Source organism: Neopsephotus bourkii, unplaced genomic scaffold, assembly GCF_033783945.1.
Source record: "Neopsephotus bourkii isolate Nb327-2 ecotype Australia unplaced genomic scaffold, CSIRO-AGI_Nbou_v1 NB_1765, whole genome shotgun sequence".
NCBI lineage: Eukaryota > Metazoa > Chordata > Aves > Psittaciformes > Psittacidae > Neopsephotus > Neopsephotus bourkii.
The window spans coordinates 6966779-6986500 of record NW_026902239.1 but is presented as its reverse complement, the minus strand read 5'-3'; the positions used below and the strand labels follow the sequence as shown (position 1 = coordinate 6986500).

General features: G+C 37.7%; 1 protein-coding gene across 14 annotated transcripts in view; it reads right to left on the bottom strand.

Annotated features, from left to right (window-relative positions):
- Window positions 1–19722, bottom strand: part of EPB41L2 (erythrocyte membrane protein band 4.1 like 2) — a 102373-nt gene that overhangs the window by 46333 nt on the left and 36318 nt on the right. For all 14 annotated transcript variants that reach the window (XM_061378377.1, XM_061378367.1, XM_061378366.1 and 11 more), the window contains 3 exons: window positions 14627–15105; window positions 13086–13298; window positions 593–697 (listed from right to left, as the gene is read on the bottom strand). In XM_061378377.1, the coding sequence (XP_061234361.1) occupies window positions 593–697; window positions 13086–13298; window positions 14627–15091 (783 nt within the window). In that variant the 5' untranslated portion in view covers window positions 15092–15105. The remainder of the gene's footprint in view (window positions 1–592; window positions 698–13085; window positions 13299–14626; window positions 15106–19722) is intronic.

Below are 19722 nucleotides of genomic sequence, written 5' to 3'. Positions count from 1 at the left end.
TATTCAGACCACTAAATTAGACTGCATTTGAAACACAACGGTGGGATGACAAAGATGGCAGAAAAAAAGCAAAACGTTCCAGACCAAGCGTAGTACTCATGTAATGATTTTCCTGCTACAGTATGGAGACTAAAAATATACAATTTTTTCCACTTCAAAATTATTAGTCCATTTATGAGGGAAAATATAATCTCTGGTATATTTTTACTTCACAGACAAAGTGGCAGCTAGCCCATAGCTAACTGTAAATGTCCAGATGCTGAGAAAATCTAAATTGGCTTTTGGTAATCAATGGAATGCATGCCACTGACTGATTTAAGATTTTTCTCAGCTCAACAATCTATGTGTGCTCGACCTTTCAACATGTAAGCAAGTGCAAAGAAAACTGAAAATAAGTTACCAAATGGTATTTAAGAGAACCTTTTGAATGAAGTCATATCAACACACTATTCATTTGTAAAATTAGCAGACTAGCACTTGCATTTTACAACAGTTTACTCCCATGTTTGTAATTTAATACCTCACTAAACTACTGAACTCAGTGGCAATTTAGAAAAACAAAAACACAAGCAAACCCCTAGTACGGACTTACCTTCTGCTCTGAATTCTCATAAAACAGCAGCCCAAAATAGTCCTTTTCCAGTAAATTGAGATGTTCACATACTTTGTCAAACAGCACTTGGCCTTTTGCTCTTTTCTGAAAGAACAAAAAGAAAAGGAAAAAGTTACTATCAGTAAATCCGTAAAATTCTTAATTACAGGTACTGTTATTTGATGGTATTAGGAAAATTCAAAATAACAATAAAATAGATTACACAGCTGCAGCTTTCTTACAATATTTTTTCACCATATTTTGAAAGGTATATATATCACTGACAAATATAAAGACATTGCAAACTTTTAAATTAATAAAAATAAATTAGAAAACAACAACAACAAAAAAACAAACAGCTTGAATGCACAAGGAAAATTCGGTAACTACACTGATTCAAATATTTTGTACCATAAAGTGTGCACCATAAATAACTTTCAGTTTTTCTGGATCTCTTTTTTTAAATAATGTAAGATTCCTTCATGTGAGCCAACTTTTTCTATACTGTTATCTTTTAAAAATTAATGTACTTCCTATGGTGCTAATTTCTGTTAAATTTTGCATTTATAGCATTTCGGCATTCATCTCGATGACTTTTATGAATCACATGATGTGAGCTCCCAAGGAAAATAAAGCATGTTATCACCTTCAAGAAACAAACAGAACAATCAAACCACTAAAAGTCAGTGATCAGACTAGTCAAAGAAGCATGCAAGTGCCAGAAGAACATAAGCAACATGTTCTGCCCCTCAAAACCTCTGCAATATGGGCAGCTAGACATGAGGGTTGCCTTCTACCTGCAGATTTATGGATTCTCTCAGTACTCAATAAATTCATTAGGTACTCAAAAATAAAAACTAGCCTTCAGGAAGTTTATTCTTCCTAAAAATACCTGTGGCAGTCAATAGCAAAAGAATTAAAAAAATCATTTTTTTGTTTGAGGTTAGCTTCAGTATTGTAGTCTGCCACTTTATAACAGTAATTGAAAAGTAATCATCATTTTAACATGCTCTTAAAAAGCTGCTTGCTGTAGCTTAGTATTAATACAGCTTAAGCAAATGGCAATTAGTCCTGAAGCTTTACCTGCTCTTATCCTTGGAACTGGGAATGTAAGTAAGGGCATCCCATAACTCCCTAGTGCTGTTAACGAAAAACAGGCTCAAGCCTGAGTTCTGTGGGCCAGGTGTGAGGGAAAAGATTTGTTGTACTGCAAACGGAAGGTGATAGGAGATGAAGTTTTAGAGCAGATGGCCCACAGCACACACTGATGGGGAAGATGAGAATTTCTTTCCTAGTTAAAATTTGAGCATCTATGGCATGCAGTCTCCCAGTTTGAACCAACTCCTTCATGACTGTTCTGCTATTCGGGGCATTTATCAATGAGGCCTCAACATGGCATTTTCAGAGGCCTGCCAGCTTAAAGGAATTTTTGCATTTGCTCATCCTACAGATTTCAGTAAATACCAAGCACCATTGTAATTCCACAGAAACGCCATCAACTGCCCCTGTGTAGGCTTTGGTGACACTGCAGCCATTGTCCCCCACAGACAGTGGCATCACGCTCACAATATGCCCCAGCTCTGCCCTGGCCTGCAGCTCAGCTCCACTGCACAAAGCAGTAAGGCCAGGAGGGGAGGAAGGGAGAGAAAAGGAGGCATGCACTGAGCAAATACTGAAAGCATTGTTGGCTTATTCCCCAAGAAACTAAGCCCTTATTTATTCAAAATTGCATTGTTCAGCAAACATTACAGTCCTGGAGATCAGAAAATTTTCAAAGACACAAACTGTTGTGGTTTAAACCCAGCCAGACAACTCGTTCACTCACTCCCCGCTTCTTTCCCTCCCCCTATTCCTGGAGGGCCAGAGAGGAGAATCGAAAAGAATGCAACTCCCACGGGTTGAGATAAGAACAGTTTAGTAACTAAGGTATAACATAAATCACTACTGCTACCACCAATAATAATAATGATAAAGGAAATAACAAGGGAAGAGAATACAACACCTCAGCACCAGCTGACCGATAACTTCCCCCCCCCCCCAACCTGACCAAGCACCAACCGATATCTCATCCAACCCTGCAGTCTCCTAGCCCTTCCAGGTAACCCTCCGTTACATCCTGGGCATGACGTGCTGTGGTATGGAATACCTCTTTGGCTAGTTTGGGTCAGGTGTCCTGTCTCTGCTTCCTCCCAGCCTCCCTCCTCCCTGGCAAAGCATGAGGCTCACAAAGTCCTTGGTCAGACTAAAACATCGGTGTTATCAGCTCTGTTCCCAGGCCTAAAGTCAAAACACAGCACTGCACCAGCTACCAAGAAAGAGAAAAATTGACTGCTACTGCTGAACCCAGGACACAAACTCATAAAATGAACACACTTAGCAGCACAAGCATCAAAATATAGCAGTGGAAGTTAGAAGTCAGTCACTTTTGAAAGGGGGAGCGAGGAATCTTAAGTCTGTTTGGTACTCTCAAAAAATTTTACTCTTCAAAGAGACATGGCTATTTCCCACAAGAGTCTGAAGCAACCACTTTGTTTTCTTTCAGCTTAATAAAAAAAAATCAGAAATATAAAGAACTGATCTGAAAGCAGAAAAAGTTTGAGAGGGATTAAAGAATCTTAGCCTGCTCAGATGCACGTATCATTTTTCTTCCTAAATCACTGTGCACATCAGTTATCACACCTTGCAAAGGCAAATTCCAGGTATACATATTTCAGTAAAGGAAATGTAGAGATTAGTGCAGAAATAATGTATGCTATCAAGTCCATATATGGAGCCAGTTGCTAATTATGTAGCTTTATATGAAGTTCATAAACTAAAACCCATAGCTAATATAAAATCTTTTGGCATACAGAAACAAACTAGCCAAATTTACAGGAAATACATTTCAAATGTAACAGCAAAATACTGCAGTTTCTTATGTAGTTATAGTCAACACAACTTTGATACACTGGCAATAAACACTGTACCTTTAAAGGTTTTTATAGCTTCTAAGTCCATGTAAGGAAAGACATCACCATGTCATGAAGGCCAAGTTATGTTAGTCTACATTATAAACAACAGTATGATACAAAGAAGTTACAGCATCAGAAAATAACATTTATAGAACTGTTGCGAATTCAAAAGCATAAGAAGCCTATCAGTATCAGCAACAGTTCTCATTATAAAGTCCTTCTTATAAAATTAAAAGACTCCTAGTTTGTTTTTTATATATAGCTATATAGTTTTAAAAATCTGCACGGGTATTTAATTTGAAAAAACAGTCTTTTCAAGTGAAATTTCTTTGCAATCCCTTTGCGAAACAGGCATTGCTACATAGTTTAAAATAGATGGTAACATACAATTTTTCTGGAAAAAAACATGCTCCTAGGAGAGTGTCTCTAAAGAACTGAAGTTTCGTAGAGAAGACAACCGCTGTGATCCAGTCATTTCAGAAGTTAGAAACTTTTTCATAGAAGAGCAGGGAACTTTAAGAAGTCAACATCGTGGTTTGCACAGCTTAATGATACTCTTTCAGCGGGATTCTCTTTCTGTTTCTACTAGCTCTTTGATATGTCAAGTGGTAGTCACAACAGCGTAAAATGATAATTGCTAACCTTATATATATATGTATAGATAAGCCTTTATGCATAGGTATACACACATATATATATGCTTGTGGATACAGCACAGCAGACATAAGCACTGAAAATAAGGAAATCTCCTTAGCCCTGATTCTAACAATAAAATGGCAGTAAAAGCATACGCCTATTCCCAGGTCCTGCAAGAACGTGAGCATATTCAGCCTAGCTATACAAACAGTCCAAGCAGTGAGGACAGGCTTCCAGAGCCAGTAGTTTAAAAGATGACAAAGTTATTCCAGTACCCATTCCAAGTCTATTTAGACATTGCAGTTGCCACCACTTCATAAAACCGGGAGTAACAAAGTTTGTTATTTACTTCCTTCTCACAAGAGCAGCAAACAAGATCAAAGCAATTGATTGCAGCAGACATACAGAATCCAAATTGTTACCCAACTGGGAACTGGAATAAGGTATCATGGATCTGTTTGGCTACAAAAGAGTTGCCAGCTACAAATACAAAATAAACACAGCTACCAGTCCTGTTCAATGCATTTATCAATGATCTGTATGCAGAAGCTGAATGCTTCATTAGCAAGTTTGCTGATGATACCAAACTGGGTGGTGCTGCTGACTCCCTCAAAGGACAAGAGGTATCTAGATACATTGGAGCACTGGGCTACGATTTAACGGGATGAATTTTAATGAGAACAGGTGCTGAATTCTGCACCTTTGAAAGAGTAATGCCAGAAGTATATGTAAGAATACAAGTATAAACAGGAAGAGGAGTGCCTGGAGTCCTGGAGGTCATAGACCTCAATGGCTGAGAGCAGCCTACCCTGGAACACCCACCCTAAGGGCCCAGAAGACATGTCTCAATCCATGCCTGAGCAATGTTGTAGGTATGCTTATCTCTGACCCTGTCTCCTGGAAGGCTTGGGACCTGCACTGTAGAGCTGCCTTCCTGGATAGACCTTACTCCTCATCCCACAGGCTGGTCATGTTTCGCAGGAGATAACCAGTTCCAATTCTCCTTCAACCTGGAGTCTCTCAGAGATGTTTCCAAGAGCAGCAAAACTCCCCCAGCCTGATCTAACTTGAGGGCAAGAAACCTTCCCTTGCCTGGCAGGACACCAGTGGGTGTTCCAAAGCACTGTGATCCCCTAAGCAACATCTATGCATCCCATTTCTTACAGCTGTTGCTCCTGGCTCTGCAGGGGATGACAACAGCAAACTCTTTAACGTTCCTCAAAAAGGCATTCCATTGGTCTTTCCACTGCTACACCGCTAAAAAGGCCTTTTAGCTTCTGACGCTTCTAGGTGTTGGTGTCTTTTCTCATCTGAGGAGATGGCATCTGTTCCCCAACAGCTGAGGTAGGATTTCAGTCCATCAAATGAGCTTTAAATACACGCCAAGTAGGAGCTGTCCTTGCAGTGGGAAACTTCTTGTGCCATTCAGCTTCCAAGGACAAACTTAGTGCTGATACTCTTCTCTCAGGCCACAGCAGAAACCAACCCTGTATTTCATTCGTACTTTCCTTAATTCAGGGTTAAACACTGATCATTGTACACTATGGAAGCATATTTTTACTTTGTATTAGCAAACTGTAAGTAACCACAGAAACTATGTCAACTCCAATTCATTTCACTTGTTCATACGTGCATAAAATGTGGTCAATGCTGGCAACCTTTAAATGCCTTTTGTTATAAATATTTAATTAGACCACTGACTGAATGCAGTAAACAAACCCAACAGGATCTTCATTTGCTTCTAACTAATAATCATTATGCAGTTAGCACTCTTTTGTTTGCTTAAACTGTGTTATCTACTAAACCCCATACTATGCTTAAAGCAGAAAATCTGAACAAATCTTTACCTCAGATTCCAAATAAGACAAAATTTCCTCTCAACTACCTAAGAAACCACAGAAAAAGAAGAAAAAGCAAGCTGATTCTCCTATCATGAAAGCAAGAGGCACATGTGGATCACCCTGAAACAACTTACATGTGCTCCCACAGATGCCAGTTATCAGGAAAGCAGTCGGTCAAAATTATGTCACTTGCACTGTGCACTGTCTTTCATAAGGAAGTTAAAAACTGCTTCTAGAAATCTCAAACATTCCAACAGTCTACTCACTCAAACTATTAAAACTCAACTGCCATTACACCTCACAAATACTACACTACTGAATCATGAAGTTATTTTATCCTTTAATATAAAGGTTCTCACAGAATCTTTCATATAAATGTTCTGTAATTTCAAGTAAGCACAAAGATTCAGTCTTCCACTATTTTTGACAACCACCACTCACTGTCTTTCATAGTCACATACTTTGACAGATCTGATACACTTGTATATTATTATTCCTGTAAGTGAACTGAACTGTCCTTAAAGAAAGTAGTAAAATATAACTGAAATTTCTTAACAGTTAACAGCCTGTGAAAGTTGTTTCAAGTCATGCTCCTCCAGAACTATTTAAACAATAGTTTTTGACTCCTTCCTCCTCTCCCAGCATTCACACATTACTCTGAAGACTCTGATCTCTAAGACTTACAATTATAGTGCTGAAATAATTTATTTAATTGCTTATGTTCTATGTATGCATATGTTGTGTACCTGTAACTCATCTACTTTAACAGAATACTTCAATACTATTTTTGTGATGTACTTCAGAAGTTTTATAAAGAGAAAGAACTTCGGACATTTTTACCTTAAAGCTACAGAACAGAGAAAATAAAACCATTTTGTTGATATGTAACCTGTGGAGTTAAGGAACTTTATATATTTTAGAGTAAAAGCTACAGAACTTAAATATAACAATCCAATTGAGGTTATTTTGCTTCCTTACAAAACTTGCAGGTTCCTAACCCCCAAAATAAAGCATGTTTGAAGAGTGGCTGGCATGTAAGTACATAACACAACTTCCACTTCAAATTTTTAATTCTTCAGAGCAAGTAGCCAAGATAGAAAGTAATCATTTACAGGCCAGAGAGACCTATTTTATTAACTATCCCAATATACCAATGCAGAGATGCTGATGATAGAACTGACCGAGAAATCAAAGACCATGAAACACTGCAAGAATTTCAAATTACAATGAACCGAGGAATAGGTTTCACCTGGTACAAGGCTTAGTTTCATTACACTGACAGTTCATGGACTTTTCTTGGCAAGAGTGGAGTACTGTATGGGGAGAAGCTACACTGAAGAAAAATACTACAAACCAGGTCCTTCAAATTGGTACTACAAAAGCAAAGTGAAAGTATGAAGATAGATGAGAGAGGAGAAAAAAAAAAAAAAACTTAAGGAAATCATCACAACAGAGACTGAAATATTTGCTTAAACAGTTCTGCAGAAAAAAACCTAAACTATCGACTTAAAATTCAAACTAGCAAGTTGATACCAGTCAGAAAACCTAATAAGCCAAAATAAAGAGTTCTAAGGGCAAGAGAACAAACAGATTACTCTCAGAAGTAATAAATCAATTTACAAAGTAACCCTCAAAATGGAGGAACATCTGAGATGCACTTTATGTTGGAAGCCAAACATCAACCGCGTTAGGCATGCCCTGGGCAACACGAAAGACACGCAAAAACAAGCCAGAAGAAATAATTCTGTTTTCAAACAAGACTAGGTTGCTGCAAAAAAGAATTCTGTAATCATCAATATACAAAACATACATGAATTTTCTCTCATATTCCTTCAGTTAAAAACAAAGCCACTGCCACACATGGTATCACACAGCTCTCAAGTGCTGTGTGCCAACACTAAAAAGATTCTTGAGCAATATGAGAACTATTACAAAAACCGATCTGTGGTAGCCACAACAGAAAACAAGTAACTCCACATACACAACCTGGCTTCAGTCATATCACAACCACAGGACTTCACCTATTCACTTATATTATTCCCTTTACTTATCTCAGCTTCGTAGTACAGAATTCAAGTGATAAGGACTACAGCTGAACTCAGTTTTCAACAAATTAGTATTCTATGATATCAGGTTGTCTCTTGATAAATACTAAATTTCTAAAAAACATCTAGAGAGGCATAGGGAACCTGGTCCAGACCAACTTCTATATAGCTTTTGCTGCTAAATCTAAATCTCAGAGATTACACACTTTTAAAAACTAATCCCAGCTAAACTTCTGTTAAACAAAACCTTAACTAAAACCTGTAACTTCTTTTCCAATACAATCATTTAATGCATTCTATAGAAGCTCACTAGTGTTTTGTTGATCAGATTATTATTTTTTTCTTAAGTTTGAATAATATACTTTCTACAACCAATCAACTTTGAAAAATCAGCCCAATTCAATTTGTACCAAACATGCCACTTCGCAAAATGAAGAACAAAACCAGCTTCAACTGGGAGGGATGGGGAAGCTGTTTTTTGTATAAGATGCTGTAATGAAAAAAGGTCCAATTATTTCCATATCCAACATTCAAAACTCATGTTATCAAAAAATTAAGTATGTTGGAGTGTTTTAAAGCACTGGAGCTAAAGAAATGCAGCCACAAATATGTCTAGAACTATATTAAGCCCAAAAAGCAAAAGGGAAGATAAGCAGGATAGAAATCTAACTATCACGTGGATAGAAGCTTAGAGAGCAATTTCTGGTCTACTGAAATTGCATTTCTTCCTAAGCACACACACTATTGTCAGAGATTATTTTGTTCTTTCAGGAAAAATGAAAAACAAGATAGACAGGAAAAAGAATGGAAATTAAAGTTTAGGAGAAGAAAAAAAAAAAAAAAGCCTGAACTGAGACACAGGAAGACAGCTACTACCTGAATCTATACTAAAATTACTTTTTTTTAAATGAAGGAAAACAGAGGGAAATAAAAAGATAGGTGTCAGACCAAAGAACTGGCCTAGATCACAAAATTCAATGAGCAGTTACAGAAGAGAGCTGCCATTTTAGAAACTGTTGAATAGGGACTGTTAGGGTTAATATGTCTGAATTAATCTGTAGTCCCCAAAAGTATAAAATACCAAACTGCAGTCTTCCAATTGGACAAGTGTGACAAGCCTAAGGAAGTTTTTTGTTATTCAGAAATGTACTGTCTTACTCAAAAAAGCTAAAGAAAAATGGGCATTTGGACAATAGTGATAAACAGATGAGACTCTATGGAATTGCTTTTTCCTGCAAGCAAAACAAAGTCAGAATTTATCACCTTGCCAGAAGGACCACATATAAAACTACTGAGAACCTAAGCACACAAAAAAGTTTCCCCTCAAAAATACAAGTATTTTATACTGAATCATGTTGTTTCTCCATTTGCACTTTTTCAGTTTTCCTTAATAATTTAATGTTAATACCATGGACACTGCCAGCAGATTTTGACAGAGTATGTGTGCAATGCGTGTTATATAACTGTTAATAATTTAGACTAACATGCTTAGAAGTAATTCTTGAATTATATTTCTACAATGGCAAAATACAGCTATAATTACCTACATTATTTGAGATTTGAAGGGACCTCTCAAGGTCACCTAATCTAACAACCCTGCGCACAACAGGTTAGTGAAGGTCTTGTCTAGTCACCCTTGCAAAGGGTGGTGACTCCACAACCTATCTAGTCAAACTGTTCTAGTGTTTTATCACCCTCAATTGATATACCTTCACATTCATGTTTTAATGCATTCAATTTAATAAATTCCCTGTATTTTGTGTTGGTGCTCATTTCTTCTCATTCTATCATTGGGCACCACTGAGAAAAGCTTGGCTTCATCCTCTTTACTCATCCCCCTGCCAAATAATTATACACACTGCTAGACTCCTCCTCTCCAGGCTGAACAGTTCCACCTCTGTCAGTCCCTCATATGCCAGATGCTTAAGGCCTTTAAACAATGCTACAGTCTTTGTTGGACTCCCTCCAGTATGTCAAGTCTCTCTTGTACTGGACAGCTAAGAATTCGACCAAGCATTTCAGGTACTGAGCAGAGAGGAAGGACCATCTTCCTTGACCTGCTGCCAACATTCTTTCTTCTGCAGTTCAGAAAGCTGTTGGCCCTCTTTTCTGCAAGGGCCCATTGATGGCCCATGGTCACCCTGTCCTTTAGGACACCCCTCAGTTCTTTCTGTGGAAAACCATTTTTCAGCCAATCAGTCCAACCTGTCCAGGGTTGTTCCTCTCCAGGTGCAGGACTTCATATTTCTCTTTGGGGAGCTTTACGAGATTGTCTGACCATTTCTCCAGCCTGCTGAAGTCGCTCTGATTTATATCAGCCACTCTTTCCAGTTTTATCATCAACATACAGGCTGAGGACACACTTCGTGACATCATCCAGGTCATTAATCACCTTTTGAATCAATGCCTTTAATATAGCATTACTGACCAGCCTCCAGCTGGACCTCAGGCTGCTGACTGCAACCTTCTGAACCCAACAGTTTAGCCAGATTCCAGTCCTCATCATTTTCCACTTACCTATCCCATAATTCATTTGTCTAGAACAATTATGGGAAAGTGTCAAAAGCCTTGCTAAAGCTGAGACTTTCCAATTGTTTCCAACCTAGTTGATTCTATGATTCTAAGCTGGAAAAAGTAAAGTTTTTCTTACTAAAACAGCTTGTGGACTAAGAGTAGTATATCCGTATTCTTTTTTTTCTTTAAAAACAAAACATTACTATCCACTTTATCTATTAAGGTCCACCAGAATCTAAGGTATATAATACCTCAATTCAAATATCAAGTCCTCTTACATTACAATTACACCACTGTCACAAATTAATTGTATAGTATTGGATCTACTAATTGACCACAAAAGTTTCAGTATTTAGTTACTGCTGACAATCCTATCACCTTGTACTAACTACAGCATTAATCTATATGCTGATACTGAAGACACTCTACCATGGATTTATCTCCTTTTATGCCCTTTCCCTGTCTTATCTATGCAGTAAGAATGAACAATGACAAAATACAACAAATTGTTTTCTTTCACGCTCCTTATAGGTTAAGTTTAGGTTAGAGAAGAGATTCAGCGCAGCCCTCCATAGAAGGACTTGGGGGTGCTGGTCGATGAGAAAATGAACATGAGCCAGCAGTGTGTGCTTGCAGCCCAGAAAGCCAACCGTATCCTGGACAGCATCAAAAGGAATGTGACCAGCAGGTCGAAGGAGGTGATCCTGCCCCTTTATTCTGCTCTCGTGAGACCTCACTTGGAGTATTGTGTGCAGTTCTGGTGTCCTCAACATAAAAAGGACATGAATATGTTGGAACAAGTCCAGAGGAGGGCCACGAGAATGATCAGGGGACTGGAGCACCTCCCATATGAAGATAGGCTGAGAAAGTTGGGACTGTTCAGCCTGGAGAAGAGAAGGCTGCGTGGAGACCTCATAGCAGCCTTCCAGTATCTGAAGGGGGGCCTACAGGGATGCTGGGGATGGACTCTAATGAGAGACTGTAGTGACAGGACAAGGGGTAATGGGTTAAAACTCAAACAGGGGAAGTTTAGATTGGATATAAGGAGGAAATTCTTTCCTGTTAGGGTGGTGAGGCACTGGAATGGGTTGCCCAAGGAGGTTGTGAATGCTCCATCCCTGGCAGTGTTCAAGGCCAGGCTGGACAAGGCCTTCGGTGATATGGTTTAGAGCTAGGTGTCCCTGCCCATGGCAGAGGGGTTGGAACTTGATGATCTTAAGGCCCTTTCCAGCCCTAAGTATTCTATGATTCTAAGTAGAAACTGATGGGGTTCTCTACAAGAAAAAAAAAAAAAAAAAAGGGATTGTAACTCAAACAGAAAAGACCCCTAGAAATCTCAGATTTTATTACTTGATTTATCATGAAAGTTTAAGATGGCAGTTAGAAAAACACAGGGTCCTACCAAAACCAGTCTGTAAAATAACAGCAATGCAAACAATGTATTTTTCAGTTTTACTTCCTTATTAACAAGTATATTTAAAGAATTGCCTCTAACATAAATAAAATATAATGAAGTTCATCTACAGTGCACAGAAAAGACTGGAAGAGGCATCAGAAATGTCTCAGCCACGGAAATTGCTCCAAACTAAAAACTGTATTACTAGAAAGTCAACCAAGGTAAACTGGGCTTTGAGCTTTGTGCTTAGACTGCAGAGGTTTTGTTAATTTTATTTTTAAATCTTGTATAATTTCTGTTACTTTGTAAAAGCAGAACTAAAACATTTACCCAAACTCTAATATTACTAAAGGGAGACTAAAGAAAAGATCAGCATCAGAAAGTGATCTACTAGGATCCACTGAAGAAATCATGGGCTGATATTTCAATTACCAGTTGAAGCAGCTTTCTGAGACTTTATTATTTTGGTAAAGTAACAGAGTATAAAGAGTTCTCCATGTATTTAATAATATGAATGAATCTATAAAATTGCAGTCAGCACTGCTCATGTTCCATAAATTATTCCAATGAATATATAAAACAAGCTGTGTCTATTCAACTTTCTCCCCCTCCTTAGTTAATTTTGCTTCTGTTCTTACAGAAAATTCTCATTTATTACAAATAATCAAACTTATTTCTTGCCAACCAACTTAACTGAATCATGGTAATTAAATACTGCAAAATAGAATTTTTCAGTTGTAAATGTAAAGTGGTATCAGGTAGTGAGCAATTGCATCATGAATCACTTTTTTTTATATTCAAAGTCTTTTATCAATATTATTATTTCCCTTTCCTTTTCTGTCCTATTAAACTGTCTTTACCTCAACCCATGACTATTACTCTTTTTATTTCTGACTCTCTCCCCCATTCTGCTGAGGGCAAGGGGGAGTGAATGGCTGACTCATGTATAGCTGCCTGCGTGGTTAAGCCATGACACATAGCAATATAACACTGTAATGAGCTCTCTTGATATACAAAAATGTATTTGTTAAATTATCAGTGCAATGAAAGCAAATTTTCTTTTTCTCTCTAAAAAAAAAGAGCTCTCCTTACACAAACTTGATCTCTTACCTCAAGGTCACAGCTGTACTCTGTGCCATCCAGAAGCATCACTTTACACTGCACAGTTTTAATTTTCTTGGGAGACTTCTGAGGAATGTTTTCTGGTTTAGTTTCAGCTGTCTGCACTTCTTTTGTCTCCTTTTTTTCTTTTCCTTCGGGTTTTTCTTCCTTTTCCTCTGCAACTTGCTCTACTTTTGTTTCTTTACCATCTTCTTTGGCAGGCTATACAAAAACCAATTAAAAAAATAACAAACTCAGGAAGGTGGGTATTTATAATTTGTTCATAAAGCTTTCATTAAAGTTACACACATACGGGAAGCACAATAACCAGTGTAAGCATTAAGGTCTTCCTTTGGGGACCAGATATTCCTGCTCTCAAACCACAGAAGGTCCTTTCCTGGTTTAGGGGTTTGGTTTTGTTTGTTTTATTTAAAATGAGATAACATTTTTAATGTTTTACTGTCTTTTTCCCCCTAACAGAAACAAATCTAAGCTCCAGGAATTACACAAAACTAAAAACCAGGCGATTATGAAAGTCAGGTTGCACCAAATGACAGGATGATTGAGGTTGGAAGGAATCTCTTGAGATGATCTAGTCTAATAGCCCTAGGACCTCTTGAGGTCCACCTGCAGCAGTCTGCCCAGGACCACACCCAGTTGGGTTTTGAATATCTTCACAGATGGAGACTCTCTGGGCAACCTGTTTCAGTGTTTGCCTCATCATCAGGGTAAACGAGACTTTTTTGTGATTTGAGATGGAATTTCATGGTTTTCGCTTATATCCCTTGCCTTTTGTCACTGAACTGCATACCACTGAGAAAAGCCTGGCTCCTTTTCATTCCCTCACTTCAAGTATTTATATACACTGATAAGATTCTCCTTGGCCCTTCTATTCTCCAGGCTGAAGAGTATCAGTTCTCTCAGCCCCTCCTCATGTGAAAGATTCTTTATGCCCTTAATCACCTTCACCTCCATAGAATGTGAGATTTGAGTGTTAAGAACTGGCATGCAACTTCTTAAAAAAGCAAGACTCTGGAGCACTGCAGTAGGTGGCATTTGGCTTGGAACTCGTCACCAACCTCTTAGAATGAATCAGTAAGGACAGTGACCACAAGCACAGTTTCTAGGTATAGGATAACAAAAATGGAGATTATAAGGACTCAGAGATCATCTGCTATTTGTTGTGGTTAAGTCACTAAGGAAGTATTTATGTGATCCAATAGCTTCAGAGGCAAAGCTGACTTTAAGAAGCTTCTACTCTGATCCCTGATCATTTCTTCCACAATGATGCAGTTTAAAAGTTCCTTTGCCAAAGCGTGAAGTTTTGTTTTTTTTTCATTTACTTGTGTGAAAAAAGATCTGCCACAGAGTAGGAACCTTTAAAACCAGGTATGCTTCTCATACCAACCCAACTGCATTAAAGAAGGCAGATAGTAGCTGTCATTTTTTTCCCTGATACGATCCAATAAAACTTTACATGAATTACAGAAATCATGAATCAGGTTTTAGTAAAATTGCTCCAAATCATCTCTTAGCCTTTCCACACGTACCTGTGTTTCAGCACTACTAACAGAGTGATTTTCTTCTTTGTCATCTGCTTTAGCCTTTTGCTGATTTTCAGCCACTAATACTTCTAAGCTCTTTTTTGGCTGAGACACCCCCTCTGGTGTCTGGCATTCACTTTCTTCAGCTATTTGTTCCCCTGTCCTCTTCTTGGTCTCATCTTTGGGGTCTGCCAAGGTGTAAGATTTTTGTTTCTTAAGCCAGGGTGGAAGGAAACGAGAAATACCCTTGCTTTCAGGTGAAGTTTTTTCCTTCTTCTGGCTACTTGGACTACTTTGGCTGGTTGGTGCCGGGACAGAGGAAGAATCTTTAGCTTCTTCAGAGGATGTTTCCTTGGACTTTTGATTTTCTACAGTCTCTGATGCTTCTTCAGGCTTGTCCTTGGCTTTCTCTGGTCCCAGCCGATCAGAATCCTTCTTTACTTCAGTCTCTGAGCCAACTTCAGTTGTCATTGTCACAACTAATACTAAAAGAAGCAACAATAAAAATAATTCTGTTATGTAACATCACTACTTTTACTGACTCTTAAATTATTTGCAGTAACTTGTAGTAATAGTCTACAGGAGTTTCTTAAGTAAAACTATTTGGTTAAAGAAATACTTTTTAAATTCTCTACTCAAGTAAAAGCAGTAAGCTAAAACTTAGTGCTCTGCACATAAAGATTCCCAAAAGTACTGCTCTAGACAGACCTACCAACACTTTCCTTCCCCTTTAATCTTAACATTACTGGTATGTCTTGAAAAAAATAAAATAAAATTCACTAGAATAAACAAATTTTGTTAGCTGTGTGGCACTGTATTTTGCTGCATTACTTTGAAAACTCAGTAATTATTTTTTCCAATTTACTGCAGTGAGCCAACAAAAATAAGCATCCCAGGATCCAACAAAGGTTAAAGTGGTTAGATTCCATTATCTGTTTTAAGAAGGTTGTAAATAAACACCAGTGACAATTAGATTTTAAACTGATAGTCTCTCTGGCCTGAAGGTTAGCAGGTTAGTAGTTACAATCACATAACTAAAACATTGGATCCTCTCTATTATAATCGATTGTCATCAATGCCTGCCATTAGAATCAGGAGGCTATTAGTTCAGGACTCCTGCTGAGAACACAAAAGCTGCTGCCCTTACCCCTGCCAAAAAAAGTCAAGGAGCGAGTAACCTAATTCAGGCTTGATGCAGTTAACTTGCACAACACTTTAAACTGCACTTCATGCCAACTGGAAACTAGTTCAGATTACGAGGCGGCAGCAACACGTTGCCTCCAGGTTTCCAAAGCATATTTATAAGTAGTCAGACAAAGTTAGACTAAACAATTAGGAAGCTAACAGATGCGTAAATATACAAGAGTTATGCCCTTCTGGCAAAAGGGATGAACAATACTAAGCCAAAGGAACAGTAACAAAGGACAGTTACCTTAGTAAGAAGCTTAGACATGGGAACTTCGAACCATCTACAGGCAAACTCACATTAAGCAAACATCTTGAGACCAAAAGTAACTACAAGTTGTGGGTATTTCTTTTTTTTTTTTCTTTAAACTTCACTGTCTAAAACAAAACATTTGTCAATTGGGGAAACTGAAGGAAAAGTTAGTATCTTTATTACTACATTACACATGTCAAGCTTAAATATTAGTTATGCGGCCATTTCTTTCACTTTTTATAAAACCCTTCAAGTTTTAATACTATTACTAAAGCTAGTTGTGATAAAGTATTAATATTTAAGTCCTTATCTCAGATGTAATAGGCCTCTGAAAAACAGGTTTCTGTTGAATTTGCTATTTAAAGCCACATATTAGTATGCTAGTTTTAAAGCTGTTACCAATCAAATTCCATTTTGCTGTCACCTTCACATACACAGAATTGTTGCTGTTCTTTCCTAATGGTAGGTATCAATCTTAATGATGTAAAAAAATATTATCAAAATGAACAATATATAGAGAGCTATAATCTACTTTCCCTAAGAGAAAAATCCAAACTTCTGCTGATCAGAGATTAGCAATCCACTCCACTTAATAAAGTCAAATTGAGATTTCGTTATTAACAGACATGGTGGTGATTTTTTTTCTCATGCACCTCTAAGAATGAACCAATTTCCTCCCAAAAAAGTAGCTTGAAGTGACAAACAAATCTTAAAAGAAGCTACAGGAAAGAAAAATCACTGCATTCCCTGCACAATTTTTTTACTTTCCAAAATATGCACAAATGCATTTACACACTAATAAAAAGTCATTATACCCCACTCTCAAAATTAAGATCATATTTTGTTTATACAGTAAATAGGAGACACCTCCAAAGAATTCCTTAGAACTAAGAGAAATAAACCACCCTGTAAACATGTCCCTATGGTATTGTTCTAACAATAAAAGAAACTGAGGATACCAAGTTACACATCTTAACTGATTAAATCTAGACAGGACAGCAGTGGGTGATACAAACTTGCTCAGTATGAAAAAAAAGAAAGTTTCTGCATCTCCAAGTGTCCAGGTTTCATAATCGAAGGTGTAGTTAAAAGGAGAACTTGGCATTATACTACAGAAGCAAGGGAAACTTGTTACAGCTCCTGTATGAACAGGTCTGTCCACGTTCATTTAATGCCTTTATTTGATGCTCACAGCAGTAGGTGATTTCTTTCAAGAGCTCTATTTCCTGTAAGCTTGCAACTTCAGTGCTTTTACAGGGGAAAAAAATGTTAAGAATAGGGAGGGAAAATGTACAAAACACACCTCTTTGCTAAGCCTGTAGGTTTCTGTATACTCCCAGTAGTCTACAAATGAACTTTTAAGCGATGGATGAATTTATTGCACAAGGGCAATGATCAGGAGTGTAAGAGATAGTCTTCCCAGACTTCCCAAACTATGTATCTTCTTTATCACAAGCTTGGCATTATTGTTTTTTTTCTAGAGTTTCATTTTGGCGCAAGAACTATGCACCCCTTGAGAAACGGAATATCAGGTCTACGTGCCCTTCCCTGCACTGACCAACTGCAGACTCAGCTTTTTTGCGAGTCTCAGCAGTAGCCACAGGGCAGAAGCCTGCCAGAGTCCACCCGTTTCCCACACTGTGACAATACCACCGAAGCTGGGGCCTGAACTGATCTCATGCCATTACAGCTCTTCTCTGGAGGCTTAGAAGGTAATGCATTGACCAAGAGACTACCAGGAACAATCCTATGCCACATACTGTCAAAGACACCCAAAAGTTATTTCTTATAAAGCTCCACAGTTCACAGAGGAGCCTGATGCAATAATGCAGCTGATGAGAGAACTAAAGGTATAATTCAAACTGTTGGCACTGTAACAGTATTTCCTGCTAAAAATATTTTTCCCAAACATAAAGACAACTAAAAAAAAAAAAAAAAAAATAAAAAATCACCCTTTCGCCTTATAATTCTGGTCCAACTGCCTCCTAAACTGGAAACTTATTTGCAAGGAGGTAACCAGGCGAGCAAACTGCCATTGCCAGTCTGTACACTGGTCAGCAGATGGTGCCATAATAGTTCTAAAAATCAGAACCACGTTTCAAAGGTCAAACTTTTAACAGCACCAATACTCCAATTTCAAGTGCAATTCCCAAATTATGACAAATAATTGAATGCTTTCACAGGAGTATTAACGTAACATATTGTAATAAATATAACTTCAAACAGTGAATTACTACTCCATGACAAAAAAAAAAATTAGTTGCATGTGTACATGAACATGTGTGTGCCTAAGTATATACACACATATTCACGTAGCATCTAAGCATATCTCCAAGAGCAGAAATGGCACAAAATGGTGTTTCCCCTAAGGGTCCTATGTCTATCAAATACAGTTTCCAGAGAATTCCAGGTGCATCACAGTGGCTAACAGCCTCAGAGTTAATGGCAACTACACTGATAATCATCCTTTTACCTAGATAGTGAAGTCACTATTCAAAACAACAGGTATTTTGTTAGCCCTCACATTTACATCCATGACAAGCATTACACAACTGGATGTTTGCAAACATACTTCTCCCTCCCAAATACTGCAGCCTACCTGAGAGCCTAGGAAAACATTTTTACCCTTATATAAATACTGAAATATCATTAAGACTCTAATTTTTGTAGTGCTAGAAAATTACTTCAGATGTCTCATCATTCCTTGCAATACACAGAACATGCAGGGACTCTCCAGAAAAACTCTGATAACTCCCTACATAGGATGGTGTGAACTTGAAAGATACTTCTGAAACAGCAATATAAGACAAGTACTAGAGTAATTCTGAAGATCACTGTGAAAACAAAACAAACTAAAATCAAGGCTATAGACAGCAAACAAAAGAAGACAAAGCTATTTTCTCTAAAATTGCCAAGTGAGTATCAGCAGCCTAGATAGCTTTATTGTGAAAATGTTCAATTATGGTGACAAATTCTTATAAAGACATCTCTAGAGAAGCGACCTCAACTCTTTACCAAATGAAAGCAGAATCCAGAAACACTACTATTTCTCAGAATCTTTTTCACGCTAAAGCAGCAGCACAACACCATTGTGTCTATATCCTATCCCTCAAGTGCTCTGAACTTTTCAGAAAACACCTGCTGCAGGGCATCTTTGTTTTGTCTGGTGAATAACATAGTTACCACAATCCATATACAACTTAAAAGGATTTGTTTTAAAGGAAAATTCAGTGGAAGAGATACAACACTCCAGAAAGCAAAGATAACACTGTGAGACACAAAGCCATGTGAGAATTCTTTAAAAAGATGAACAGTTCTTCAAACAGCTTTGCTACAGTGGGTAGCAGCCTAAAAACATGTAAAAAAACCCACAGATTAATATTAGAAAGTGCTGCATCCCAAACTAAATGAAATGCATTGAGAAACTGCATCATCTGTGTAATAGCACTCATGCAACATGAAAAGCTCATCATAAAAATAAACCACAAAACCAACCCCAAAACTTTCAGTAAAACCAGAACATAAATACCTTTCAAGTTCTATATGTAGCCAAGTTGCGATGCCCACATCAACATTTCTTTGAGATTACATTTAAGCAAATATACATCCTGCAGCTCTCTCAGTGCTAGCTGTATCATACCCAGAGGTAAGAGGAAACTGTTTC